Genomic DNA, 14,907 nt, shown 5'->3' on the forward strand with positions numbered 1-14,907 from the left:
AAATTAAATCCGGAAAATCACATTGTGGAAAGTATATGAATTTATTTGCATTCTGCAGAGGGAAATAAGTATTTAATCCCTCTGGCAAACAAGACCTAATACTTGGTGGCAAAACCCTTGTTGGCAAGCACAGCGGTCAGACGTCTTCTGTAGTTGATGATGAGGTTTGCACACATGTCAGGAGGAATTTTGGTCCACTCCTCTTTGCAGATCATCTCTAAATCATTAAGAGTTCTGGGCTGTCGCTTGGCAACTCGCAGCTTCAGCTCCCTCCATAAGTTTTCAATGGGATTAAGGTCTGGTGACTGGCTAGGCCACTCCATGACCCTAATGTGCTTCTTCCTGAGCCACTCCTTTGTTGCCTTGGCTGTATGTTTTGGGTCATTGTCGTGCTGGAAGACCCAGCCACGACCCATTTTTAAGGCCCTGGCGGAGGGAAGGAGGTTGTCACTCAGAATTGTACGGTACATGGCCCCATCCATTCTCCCATTGATGCGGTGAAGTAGTCCTGTGCCCTTAGCAGAGAAACACCCCCAAAACATAACATTTCCACCTCCATGCTTGACAGTGGGGACGGTGTTCTTTGGGTCATAGGCAGCATTTCTCTTCCTCCAAACACGGCGAGTTGAGTTCATGCCAAAGAGCTCAATTTTTGTCTCATCTGACCACAGCACCTTCTCCCAATCACTCTCGGCATCATCCAGGTGTTCACTGGCAAACTTCAGACGGGCCGTCACATGTGCCTTCCGGAGCAGGGGGACCTTACGGGCACTGCAGGATTGCAATCCGTTATGTCGTAATGTGTTACCAATGGTTTTCGTGGTGACAGTGGTCCCAGCTGCCTTGAGATCATTGACAAGTTCCCCCCTTGTAGTTGTAGGCTGATTTCTAACCTTCCTCATGATCAAGGATACCCCACGAGGTGAGATTTTGCGTGGAGCCCCAGATCTTTGTCGATTGACAGTCATTTTGTACTTCTTCCATTTTCTTACTATGGCACCAACAGTTGTCTCCTTCTCGCCCAGCGTCTTACTGATGGTTTTGTAGCCCATTCCAGCCTTGTGCAGGTGTATGATCTTGTCCCTGACATCCTTAGACAGCTCCTTGCTCTTGGCCATTTTGTAGAGGTTAGAGTCTGACTGATTCACTGAGTCTGTGGACAGGTGTCTTTCATACAGGTGACCATTGCCGACAGCTGTCTGTCATGCAGGTAACGAGTTGATTTGGAGCATCTACCTGGTCTGTAGGGGCCAGATCTCTTACTGGTTGGTGGGGGATCAAATACTTATTTCCCTCTGCAGAATGCAAATAAATTCATATACTTTCCACAATGTGATTTTCCGGATTTAATTTGTGATGTGCTATCTCTCACTGTTACCAATAACCTACCCTTCAATTATGGGCTGCTCATGTCTTTGTCAGTGGGCAAACTTACAAAATCAGCAAGGGATCAAATACTTATTTCCCCCACTGTATATGGTTGGCTTATGTGGGTTGAGTGTTTGTGGGTTATGGGGGAGGGGGTCTGGGATGGGGGGGGGGGGGGAGTCAGCCCCTTCTGAGTCCACAATGTAAATACACTTTTCCCCAGACCAGGTGGAAACGCAGGATTATCACACAGAGACAGAATAAGGAGTTACAGATGCAGAGAAGCAGTGCTGGCGGCAAAGCCATCGCCACACTGCTGTTGCTGTGCTATACATAGGATAATTATGAAAGGCATTTGGGGGTATCTTTGTTCCAGTATGAAGTATGTAATCCATGGTGACTTAAATATCGTTGCATTAAAATAAGTTGAGTTGGACACGTGACACCTAGAGCAGGAGCAGAGATTGCCTGCTTGGCTTCTCCATCTCCCCACCAAATTTGTCACCTATCCTGATTTATTTTTCGCAAGAGACGACAAATAACGTTTTGGAATTCCCTGCTGTGCTGACAGGCTTGCAGAAAGGATGATTTAGAGGCTTTTTTAACCTTCCTATGGCGTCAAACTCACAGAGCCTTGGAGAAACAGGGCGTGGAGGCTAAGATGGTGTCATCACCAGCCCCGCTGATCTCATTGATAAGCTCCCTTTGCATTAAGAAAATCATTTTGGAAGTGAGGGCAGTGGTGGAAGCAGCACTGGATTCCAAATTACAGAAATTGCAGGATAAAATTGAAGCTGCCCATGATCACTTGGACAGTATGGATGGACCTTGAATATGATGTGCACAGCACCGCATGAGTATGCTGGAGGTTGAAGTGCAGAGTAAACTCTGAGATATGGATCAGCTTCACCTTAGTTATCAACAGATGGGAGCGTAAGGTGGGTGACCTGGAGGGGCAGCGCCCAGCGCAAAAATATGTGCTTAGTGGGATTTTCTGAGACATTGAAGGATGAGGTTCTAGTACAGACTTTGGAGACTTGGCTTTCAGATTCTTTAAACCTGCTTCCTCTCAGTGTTCCCTTTAATATAGCATGGGCCCATCGGCTGAGCACGGTGACTGGTTCACCAGCGAGGCCAAGGGTGATAGTATTTCGTGTGGTGCACTTTGTTCATAAGCAAGCCATTCTACAAGCCTTACAAGGAGAATGGCATTTGGAATTTGCAAACAGGGAAGTTTTATATTTTCAGGACAATATTGCTAATGTGCTTGCTGCTCGGAAAGTTTTTGCGCCCTTATGCTCTGAGCTTTACCTCCGAAAGATTCCATGTGCTTTGCTTTACCCTGTGAGACTCTAAGTCAAATATGATAGCAAGACTCTTTTTTTATTTATTATTTTTTTTTACTTCTGTGGAGGCAGCACAGACTTATTTGCAAACTATCCCAGCTGGGAATGGCACTTACGCCATTGCTTCTGTATGTGTTGGACTTGCTTGTAGTTATTTAGGATTACACCTTTCCTTTTGTATTTTATGAATGAGGTGTATTTCGCCAGTACTTAGCAGTATGTTTTTACTATACACTTACTATGTTTCTTGCAACAGTTTCACTTAGGATGTTCAGGATGGGTAGGTTTATTATGCAGTATTATGGGACTCTGGGTTGGTTATTATAGGTGGGGGAGGGTGGGGGTGTCTGACCCCAAGTCTCTTTCTTTCTTTTTTTTTCCTTTGAGGTATTGAGCTTAGAAGGGGGAGGGTTAAGGTAACAGGGGTTGAGGGAAGTAGGGTGGGGGTAGATATGATATGGTATTGGGTTATGGTTTGGCGGGGGGGTGAAAATGTAAACCCTCTTGATGGCTATGGGCTGTTTGAAGGAATTATGTAGTTTGTGAAACATTGTCATAAATAAAACATATTGAAACATAAAATAATCCAAACTGCATTTAGGGTCCTTAAGTTGCTTTAAGAGGCAAATAGCATGGCTAAAGCCCTAATGCAGCTTGATAAAATTCCCACCTTAAGGGGTAATTCTCAAAAGATCACTTAAAGTTAGGCACCAGGATGATGCACACTAAGCGCAAATGCTATATTGGCAGTTATGCACGTAATTGATGTTATAGCATACTAGCGTAAGTCTGAAGTTATGCACCTAAATTCAAACGTGAGCACTTAACACTATCTCAAAGGTTGGGGTAAATGTTCATACTTAACTACTGTCAGGCATATAACTGTAACCCACATGTGTAAGTGCTAGGCATGCCCCGACCTGTCTATGCCCCTCCCAGGTCCAGGCCCCTTTCGGTTTTGCTCTATGGATTTTACGCACATAACTGGCAACTAATGATAACACCAATTATATCCAGTAATTGGTTGTTAGTGCCAATTAGCAGCTAGAACTGACACTATTCTATAACTTCTTTGCGCTCTAAGCATAAAATTGTCTGTGCAAGTTTATAGAAATAGGGGTTATAGGATGTTCACCATGAAATATACAGAAAACAGTTTGATAAATCTACCATGACTCTCATTTACTATACACAGTCTGAGAGATAATTGGAGTAATGCTTAAAAGGGGACACTTTCAGAACAGCTTGTTCATGTGCAAAATCTGCTGGTAATTTGCATTCACAGACTTGTACAGATTTTCAAAGGAAAAGTGTATACAAGTCTTTCCCTTTAAAAATTGTCTATAGTTATAATTAACCATATTTTGCAGGTACTTTATATGTGAGCATAATTTGGTTGGGAAATAGAGCATGGGCATTTATAAATGCAGTATATGTGCACTATTTCCCATTCCATTCTCACCCAAAATACACCTTCTGGAATGCCTGCCCTTAATCTACTTATACGTACACATGTTATAAATCTCCTGCATGTACTTTTAACCAGGTAAAGATTGGGCAGTTTTTAGTTGTCTTTTTAGCCAGGTAAAACACTTCAACAGTTTGTCCTCAAAATAAGTGCACTTGCTCACTTTGGAACAATGTCTCAGGCTCCTCAACCAGAGATAGAAGTAATGATGGTACCTGTTCAATACTTGGGCAAAGGATACTGCAAGCATGTAAACTGTATTTAATTTTATAATTCATGCCTGTTTGTCTTACAGGATTTGTTAACAAGACACAAGCTGGTGGTAGCTGAATTTCTTGAACAAAATTATGACACAGTAAGTATAAACTGGTTTGTTTCAATTTATGTGCTGCTCTAATCACTCAAGCTCTAGGTGGATTACAATATCCTACTATATAAATGAAGGCTGACTGTGCTGCGCATGCGCAAACAGCGCAGCTGTTCTGCGCATGCGTCACTTCGCAGGTCTCTCCCGTCATGCCCTGCATGCACAGTCTCACTATACCCTAACAGATTGACAGCAGCGCGGTTCTCCACTCAATCCAATAACCAGTAACACTGAGAGCGAGTGCGGGGTCTCACACATCCCAGGCCCCAGAGAGCAGCGACAGCAGTCTTACTCTCCCTCCCCAGATCGCACCAGGCACCTGCGTCGGTGCTGATACTCCCCAGGAAGGGCAGCAGGGAGAACCGCGCCACTCTTGGCTCTGCGCAGGAGGCCACGGCCTGAGGTGAGCGCGGGAAGTGGCAGGGCACTGCTGGGCCGCTCATCCCCAGCCCCGCGTACGGAGAACGCCCGAAGCAGCACCACCGCCTAACCTGGTCCGTTATGCTGAGGACTCCCATCTCCGGGGCCTGGAAGCACAGGGCTCCCGGCATGAGGCTCCAGCCCCCGGGAGACGGGGCAGCGACGCAGGCTTCAGAGCTCCAGCAGGAAAGTGCGTGATGGCTCTGTTCCTTCCCCCCCCCCCCCCAATCTGCAGGTGTGACATCGCTTCCTTCACCCCCCTACCCATGGTTTTGGTACATCTGTCTCGCTTCCTCTTCCCAACAGTGCTGCACAGTGTATGGGATTCTTCGGTGCAGGCAGGAAAGATCCCCAGTCTTGCCTGCTTGCTGCCGGCGCTGACCCTCCCCCGCTGCCGGATCGCTCTTTAAAAATGGCCGCCGAGGCTTCTGCTGAAGTCTTGGCGGCCATTTTGAAGAGTGATGCAGTTGCGCCACGGGAGAGTCAGCAGCGGCCAGGAAAGACGGGGGATCTTTCCTGCCTGCCCCAAAGAATCCACTGAAGAACCTGGGTGGCTGGAGGGTGGGGCAGGGGAGTGAGGAGAATCGCTGGGTATGGGTGGCTGCAGGGGGAGGGGAGACAATCGCTGGGTAAGGGTGGCTGGAGGGGGGCAGGGGAGAGAACACAATCGCTGGGTATGGGTGGCTGCAGGGGGGCAGGGGACAGAACACAATCGCTGGGTATGGATGGATGGGTGGCTGGAGATGGGGGGCAGGGGAGAGAAGACAATCACACACAGACAAACAAATGTGCTAGCACTCGCTCTCGCTCTCTCTCACACACACACAATCACTCTCTCTCTGAACTCACTCTCACACTCTCTCTTTCAGACAGACGCACGCACATACACTTTCTCTGTCTCTCACTCTCACTCACCTCTCTCTCTGTCACACACACACACACAAAATATTAGAACAATAAACAACTGCCTATAAAGAGTGACTGACCCTCCACTGTCACAGGGACTCCTACCAGCTCTCTCTCACACACGCGCACACACACACACACACACATATTCTCTCTCTCTCTGAACTCTCTCACACTCTCTCTCTTTCAGACAGACACACACGCTCACTCACTCTCTCTCTCTCGCACACAAAATATTAGAACAATAAACAACTGCCTATAAAGAGCGACTGACCCTCCAGTGTCACAAGGAATCCTACTAGCTCTCTCTCTCTCTCTCATACACACATATACACACTCTCTCTCTCTCAGCTCACTCTTACACTCTCTCTTTCAGACAGATGCACACACACACACACTTTCTCTCTCTCTCTCTCTCTCTCTCTCTTACTCTCTCACCCACACACAAAATACTAGAACACTACGTTCATCAACTTTTAAATTACATTTCAGAAATGAAAAATCTTGCCCGTTTTAATGGGCTTAACGGCTTGTCTGTTATAATGCACAATAAAATAAACATCAAACAAGCTAAAAAGTAAATTTTTCTAGTGTAGACGTGTGTAACTTCCTTATATGATTTATTATATTTGTTTGTAGTTGCATTGATTGGATGGGTCAAATTGGTCTTTCTCTGCTGTCATATATTCTGTTAGTGTGAAAAAGTGTTCAAACCCATGTATTTTGCAGTATACAGAGCAACTTTTAAAGCTATTTACATGGGTAAATAGCAATTGATCTAGGTAAACTAGCTGTCTAAAAATTACTCTCCCTCAGTCTAGCCAAAAGTATGTACAAGGGGCCGTTTGTTCAAGGTTCTATAGCGCACATTCATTGTTATATTTGGGGGAGATATTCTTGGGGGGGAGGGTTGGCCAAGATCAGAAAATGTGCATAGACTGTAGTTACAAACTTTGACATTATTTTACATAAAAACTCTACCTGTACGTAAAGTAGGTGCAGAAGGATTAAAAGTATGTATGTATGTTCCCTTTCAACTTTGATGCTAAATCCATGAGTAAAAGATAGCTGAGGACTTTGCAGCAAATTGGTGAAAATTGCACTTGCCATATAATTAAACAGTTATGGCATATTGCTAAGGAAGAATTGTCTATTCAAAAAGGTGTGAACCTATGTTATTGTATAGTGAATCTCTCACTCTATCCCGCTGATTTCAAAATAGAAATAATGTATTAATTCTTAACAAACAGAACCTCAAACTTCCCAGTAGGGATAAGTACCAAAAGTACTACTAAATCCACTAGCATTCAAGGGAACAGGGTAATATCATTGGTTCTTATTAATCATGAAAAAAGGAAAAAAGAGTCAGAAAATAAAATTCATGGCAGTTGATAACGGACATAATGCAGACTTTTGCCTACCTTTTCTTTTCATCTGTGAATTCAGTGCTGAACAATAACCTCGCCATGCAGATATGCTTCTTTCTGAAGCTATATAAATGACTTCAGTAACTTTGCAAAGTTTAATTACCCATAGTGTCATCTCAACTGATATTAAGGTATATTGCATGCTACTACTTTCGGATTCGGTTCACCTATCTTAAAATACCCTTATAATATTGTTTAGATTTAGAAAATCTTCCTTGTGGTAGAATACTTCATTATGCTGACATTTTCTGTATAGCAGAAATGGTAAGTGGGTCATAAATGACCATTACCTTATATGCAACCCACTTTCTCCATTTTCGTGTGAACATACTATCTAAACAGTAAGGTATGCCTAATGTTACTTTCTTATCAAAACTTCTGAAAATAAGTGTTTCAGGAGTAGGTAAGGCATTTACAGCATTTCACTCACACAGAAACTGATGTACTGAAGTGCATACCTGCCAGCATAGTCTTTGACTTTACCTTTATGCTGCTGTGATCTGGGATGTTTTGCTACTATTGACTCAGCTTTGTTCTGCTGTCATGAATTTTGAATTGCACTACTACATTTCTGGTAGCTGGGGATGGTAAGCTTTATCCCTGGTGAAGTCAGTGTTGTTACTACCACTTCCCTTAAAACTTAGCATGTCTGCAGCGCACCAACAAAGGGGCATGACAGAAGAGAGTAGTATCCCTTTGTGCCCAATGTGACCACTCTTTTGTGGGTTCCTTTTGTGATATCCCTTGTGGACTTTCTTGTGAACTTTCTTTGTGAGTGTTTTGTAAGTTATTGGGTGAGTATCCAAGGGGTGCCTTGGGTGAAGGATTTTTGCTTTTAGTGTATGTTCTTAGCAAAGCGTTAGATGAGTGTTCTCAGTCTGGAAGATTTGTTTGTAGTACATATAGCATTTTCTTTTCTTACTATTTTGCATGGTTGTGGGGAATGAGTTTGTAGTTGCTAATGTTTGCCAATTCTTCCTCGGTTGGGGCAGGGCCATTATAGTCCATAGAGGTTGCAGAAACATGTCAACCAGGAGAATATTTGTTGTTTGCAAAAGGTTGCCTAGGTATTTCTTTGCCAAGAGTGAGTAAATGTAGTAGTGCGGTGCTTTTTTGAGATTTTTTTTTTTTCTGTAAACACTTGAGTGGGGCTAATCTTGAAGTGTATAGGTTTTACCACTCTGATTTAGTGGGTAGTGGTTGTGTTTTATCATGTCCCAGGGATTGGAACGCTGGATGAGTTTGCTCATAGAGTTTTTTGCATTTCAGCAGCATTAGATGATACCAAGAGATTCTAATTGGGTTTTGATCAAAGTGGATATTCTTTTTTTTTTTCCTGTGTGACCTATTGGATTTTATGGAATATTTTGATTGGAGCAAGATCATTAATTAAAGTTACTCATGAAAAAGGATACTTCCTTAGCCTACGCAGCAGATGAATGTAAGAACTGATGGATTGTGTCCACTACCAGCACATGGAGATAGAGATGACAAAGCTGAAGGCAGTTATTCCAGATGGCCAGCTCCTCCCTCACTCAGTTTATCTCTCTGTCTCCATCAGGTGGTAGACTGCATCTCAGCAGCTCTCTTGGGCCTTTCTGGAGATTTAGGGGTGGGGGGTGCCTGGATTTTGTACCAGCTTTAGAGACATACTTAGTATTCTGGGTCCCTGCCTCATCCTATGGGCCTCGTTCTCCCTGTGTGTCTGAGCTGTGGTTTAGGCTGTAGCCTTCCTCTCCCAAAACAAAAAATAAAAATCTTGTGCTAGGCCGTTTAAAAAAAAGACACAGGAAAGACAGAGACACAGCTCTTTTAAGGGGATTCCTTCAGCAGCTGTTTGCAGGCTGAGCCTGGTCTGTCACCAGAGTCTTCCCTACAGCCCTGCTGTGCACGGGAACAGTGCAGCACACTGAGGATGAGTATTTACAGCTCTGTTGTGGGGGAAGCTCTGTTATAGCCGTGAAGACTCAAACGGTGCTCGCAGTGCAGGGCACACCGGTCAACTTCAGGAATGTGTATGACCAGTTGCACAAAGATTTTATCTGGCGCCAGCGAAGGGCTTTCTCCAGAGCGGTCTGATTCCTGCTCTGATTGTTTGGATGCTTGCAGTTTTTTTTCGTGCCTGCCGACGCAGTTCCCACGTCGGCTTATGACTGCAGCAGATGCTTCGCAGCCCACCTCAGCCTTCAAGGATGGGTTTTTCCTCAGCTGCATGGTCTTCTTCTGCTCAGGCTGCTGCAGCTTCTGGCTCCGGGGAATTTTTTTTCGCCGGAATTTGTCCTCCTGCTTCACCATACCTATTTATTGACGAGGGCTTCTCCCTCTCCCCATTTTCCTGTGCCCTCTTCTCTGGAGGTCTCTTCTCTGGATGATGATGTGGCCTTGCAGCATTCTGTGGAGGATCTGGTATTAAAGAGGCGGCATCTGTGTGATGCTTTGGAGGGTGGGGTCTCTGGGACCTCTCGTGGCTACTGGCTCTGGGGGGTCCTTACGCCCTTCTCAAGTGGATGAGTTGGAAGATGGTGAGGTTCCCCAGGATGATTCTTCTGCGGTCACGCTTTTTCATTGAGATGAACTCCTTTCGCTCATCTCCCACGACTTGGAGGCACTAAATATTGAGGATCCTGAGGCGCAAGTTGCAGCTACAGTCAGTCCCAAAATAGTAAGCACGAGAAAACCATCTAAAACCTTCCTGGTATGTGCTGCCATTCAGGAACTCATTTTGGCCCAGTGTTCTCATCCAGAAGGGAGTTAGCAGGTGGCTAAAGCCGTCTCATCTGTATCCGGTCGCTGCAGATCAGGCGGAGAATCTGGTTCACCCTAAGGTGGACTCCTTAGTCATGGCAGTTACTAAGGATACCATTCTTACGGTTGAAGGAGGAGTGGCCTTGAAAGACATGCAGGATCGACATCTGGAGGCTTCCCTTAACCGTGCTTTTGAGGTGTCTACGCTGGCCCTCCAAGTCTCTATTTGTAGCACTTACGCTGTTGCAACAGGCTTTGGAGCAGGACCGCAGGTCAGTGCTGACCTTTGGGGGTTCCTTGATTCACATGGTGTCCAATTGACTTACTTGGCAGACTCCCTTTATGATCTAGTGTGCACTTCCGCCAAACAGGTAGCTTTGGGGGGTCTCCTCTTGGCGTTTGTTGTGATGTTGTGATTTTGTCATTGGGCAGCAGATTTGGCTCTAAGCAGAGGCTTATGCGTCTTCCTTTTTGGGATCAACTTCTCTTCAGAGAAGACCTAGAGAAGATTGTGAAGGATTTGGGAGATTCTAAGTCTCAGAGGCATTCTGAAGATAAGCCCAAGCCTGCGTTGCGGGGGAGGGGGGTCTGCCATATCTCGCCTCCGTGAGGCAAGGTGTTATTGTCCAGGGCACACATCGGGAACCTTCCAGTGACCTCGCTTTCAGCAGCACTCTTCCTTTCGAGGTGATAAGCAACCCTCCAGTACTGCAGCATGGCAGGGGTCTGCCCTTGCCCATCCCAATGATGGGGCGCTGGTCTGCTCCTCCGGGCTAAGGATAGGGGGTCAGATGACCCCCTTGTATGAGGAGTGGTCCAGCATCACTTCAGATCAGTGAGTCTTAGACATCATCATAGAAGGTTACAGAATAGAATTCTCCTTGTCTGTCGGCAAAGTGTCCCTGGAGTCCAGGTGCGCCACCACTTCCAAGTGAGCGGTGGTCAAGGCCACACAGCAGTCCCTACTGGATCTGGGGGCGATGGTGTCCATGCTCCCTTCCGAGATCCATTCTGGACACTGCTCTGTTTATTTTGTGGTTCTTAGCAAAGGGGGCTCATTCCATCTAATTCTAGATCTGCGGAAGCTGAACCAGTGTGTCTTGATCCAGCATTTCCACATGGAGACTCTGCGGTCTGTGGTGGCAGCAGTGCAGCCAGGGGAGTTTCTCACTGTCGTAGACCTCAAGGAGTCCTAAGTGCAGTTTCTGATTTGGCCGCCTCATCAGCGGTTTCTCCGCTTTGCCCTTTGGGGGTCATCATTTCCAATTTCGGGCTTTGCCATTTGGCCTTGCTACTGCTTCCCGCACCTTTTCCAAGGTCATTGGTAGTCATGGCGGCGTATCTTCGTAAAGAGGGCATCAGAGTGCACCCCTGTGTCGACAACTGGCTGATCCATGAGTGTTCATTGGAAGAGAGTCGCAAGGTTACTTCTCGGGCCATCTCGCTCCTGGAATGCTTGGACTGGGTGGTCAATCTTCAAAAGAGACACCTCACCCCATCTCAAGTCGTGGATTACCTTGGTGTCTGATTCAACATGTCGTTGGGTCAGATGTTTTTGCCCAAGGATGGGAGAGTCGAGCTTCAGGCTCAGGTGCATGGGCTGCTGGGGTTGCTGAGCCCTCGAGTCTGGGATTACATTCAGGTGCTGGGTTCTATAGCAGCCACCTTGGAGGTGATGCCGTGGGCAAGAGCTGCTGCTCTCTCTTTTGTGCTGGTGGTCTGCAGTTTCCCAGGAGTATCTGTGGCATCTTCTGTGGCTGCCCAAGGAGCGACAGAGCATGAGCTTTTGGCTTCACAACTCTGTTTGCGGAAGGGGATGCCCTTGGCTCCTCCACAACGGGTGATGGTGGTCACCTTCATGCCCAGGGGCAGTGGACAGAGGCAGAAGCGGCGTAGCCAATCAACCGGCTAGAGCTCCTGGTGATTCTGAATGCTTTCAGAGCTTTTCAGGACTCGTTGAGAGACAGGGCGGTCCAGGTTCTGTCGGACAACACAACGGTAGTGGCATACATCAACCATCAGGGTGGTACTCGAAGCCAGGCCCTGGCAGCAGAGGCGGGGCACCTCATGGAATGGGTCAAGCTTCACATCCTCGGTCTATTATTGAAAGAAATCCATTGGAGGTATCTGCATATTCTCTGATTTTAAATATGTTAGTAGTGAAAGTGATTTGAAAAAGTGGTTTATCAGCACCTTTGTGATTTATATAGTTTTGCGTTACCTGTTGCATGAACATCAGTTTGGGTTTAAATGTAAGTGTGACACAGAGATCTCAGTTTGTCACTGTCTTTGGAAGAGAGTGCAGAAGTTATTTTTTTTTTTTGTTATCTTAATTTTCAATCATACATTTACATAAAATAATTGTCAGGGAAAAATAGAAAAAAAAATTACATCTTCTAGTAGATAAAAGGAAAAATGACTTTTAAATTTGTCCACATTTAGAATTCAAGATATAAGGAAATAATTTTAAGGCACTTTATCCTATCAAAAAGCAGAGAGGTTAGAACACAAATTCCAGCCAGCGGTTTCAGCTAACCGGTGGAGCAATCAAAGACCTCCCAACATTGCTGCTTTCCTTAACTGTAATAAATTGTAACAATTTAACCGGGTCAAAGAACACATAGTTAACTGAATTTAAAGAAATTAAACATCTGCAAGAAAATTTCAGGACAAAAGTTCCTCCCAGTGCTAAAGACCGTGACCTCAACGCCAGGAATTCCTTTCTCCGTCTCTGTGTAGATGTACTCAAATCCGGGTAAACTTGTATCCTAGCCCCGAAAAATTGTTGGGAAATGTTCCTGAAGTTATGTCAGCTTCTGAGCAGTTAAGGATTTATTGAAATGTACAGTTTGACAAGGGGTGCCTGCAATTTAGCACACAACTGTTAAGTACTTTGGTTTGAAAATTTTGGTATAAAAATGAGGGATACAAATCAATTTGACTTTGCCTCAATGTGGGCAGTCTGAAAATTGCACCAATATATAAATAGAGAAACAGCAAGTAAAATAAGACTTGGTACCCACCCAAATGTGAGAATTCTAATTGACTGCTTCTTCTTGGAGAATAGCCATACTGGGGCAGACCATTGGTCCATCTAGCCCAGTATCCTGCATCCAGCAGTGACCAATCCAGGTTACAAATGATATTACATGGATTTGCTCCGCAATACATGTTAGACTTGATTTGTTACTCAAGTAGCAAGTCTAATTTTCTACCTTATACCTTATCTTTACACTTCCCAGCACCGTGAAGAAGGAATCTGTTTGAAAAGAATGTTTTCAGTGGGGTTCCCTTATCAAGCATCAACTGTTTAGAATGTGTATCAGTATCAGATTAAGAAGCTGCAGAATTATCTGTATTTAGAAAAATATCAGAGGCTTATTTTTAAAAACAGATTTAGATGCTTATTCTTAAAAATGATGTTGTAATGTTTATCCCAGAAGATGTCTAGTCTCTTGATTTCTGGAATCCATACAGAACTGTTTGGTATAGGCGGAATATAAGAATTTTTTGTAATGTAATGTAACAAGTACTTGACAGAATCCCAAATTGTACCAAGATTCCATGCTACCAATCCCAGGGACAGCAGTGGCTTTCCCATGTCTATTTCTGTTGTCCTCCCCCAACCTAAATGCTCCTCTCTACCAAGGATGCATGTAGCCAAAAGTGTACACTTTGTTCATAGTTTTTCAGGGAACCAGGTGATGTGAATAAAATACTTTTTACCCAAAAGAACACCTAGAAGAATGATGGGAAAAGAATAATAATTTTTATTTTATTATTTTTTAGGTATTTAGTGACTATGAAAAACTTCTTCATTCAGAGAATTATGTAACAAAGAGGCAATCTTTAAAGGTAATGTGAAATCCCTAATAAGTGAAGTGTTCAGAAATGTTGGATTGCATCTCTAAATAAACCAGAACAGTATAATTAATTTTTTTTCATAATACTGAGGTCTCTAGAATCTGGTATTAACGTGTTTAAGCAATGCTCCTTGTTATGTGGATTTGCTGACAAGTTGAAATCAATTGATTATGATATTAAAGTGCTGTGAACCTTCTAGACCTTTAATGTGCAGGACTTTTTTTTTTTTTACTTTCTGTTGGTATTTTGGTTTCCTTATGCTTTCATGCTATTTTTTTTTTTTCAGTTTGTTTTGTTAGTGCATGCTGTTTTACAGTAGCACACACTAAACACAAACTGCAACAATTATCTGAAAAATCCTCCATGTCCCTTGTCCCAAACGTGGTGCAATCTCATCAGGCCTCTGCATTCTGACCTCTAATCCAGTTTAACTCGTCCCTATTCTGTAAAGGAGAAATGAGTAAACTCTAGATTCTTCTGTTTCGTTAGTGCCTTGCACCAAAAACTCTCTCCCAGCCGATGCCTTCTGCTCCCTCCTCTTGTAGGATGTTTTGGGCAAGCCGAAGCAAGGTCTCTATTACTGTCAACATGTTCATCCCCAGCACACTCGTTCTCATCAACAGCATGCGCAAAAGGCCCAGCTGGCTCCCCAGTCAAAGCAAGAAGGCGAGTTTTTGACTTGCTCAAGAGCATAGCCACAATAAAAATATCTGTGCCGGACAACCTTCCAGTTGGAAGGAGGCTGAGCTTTTTTCCAAGAAAGGTGGCCCTTTATAACCTCCGACCAGTGGGTACTTCAAATAGTTTGTCTTGGTTATGCTCTTCATTGGCGAATGAGACCACCAAATTGCCCCCCCCCCCCCCCCCCCCACCGAGATCAACTTCATCAGTTCTCACAACAGGGAGGTACTTGTAGAGGAACTCTATGCCTTCTCAAGGCCTGTGTGGTTGAACCCACTCCACAGATGATGAGGGCTGAGATTCTATTCAAAAGAC

The 14,907-nt window shown here is 44.6% G+C and overlaps 1 protein-coding gene across 1 annotated transcript in view; it reads left to right on the forward strand.

Annotated features, from left to right (window-relative positions):
• Window positions 1-13,902, forward strand: part of LOC115458895 (calcium-binding protein 39-like) — a gene marked incomplete at its 3' end in the record, with an annotated part of 189,161 nt that extends 175,259 nt beyond the window's left edge. Inside the window, exons 6-7 of the mRNA XM_030188736.1 lie at window positions 4,478-4,537; window positions 13,837-13,902. Coding sequence (XP_030044596.1) covers window positions 4,478-4,537; window positions 13,837-13,902 — 126 coding nt within the window. The remainder of the gene's footprint in view (window positions 1-4,477; window positions 4,538-13,836) is intronic.
• Between the last annotated feature and the right edge of the window lie 1,005 nt (window positions 13,903-14,907).

Source organism: Microcaecilia unicolor, unplaced genomic scaffold (genome assembly GCF_901765095.1).
Source record: "Microcaecilia unicolor unplaced genomic scaffold, aMicUni1.1, whole genome shotgun sequence".
Lineage (NCBI taxonomy): Eukaryota > Metazoa > Chordata > Amphibia > Gymnophiona > Siphonopidae > Microcaecilia > Microcaecilia unicolor.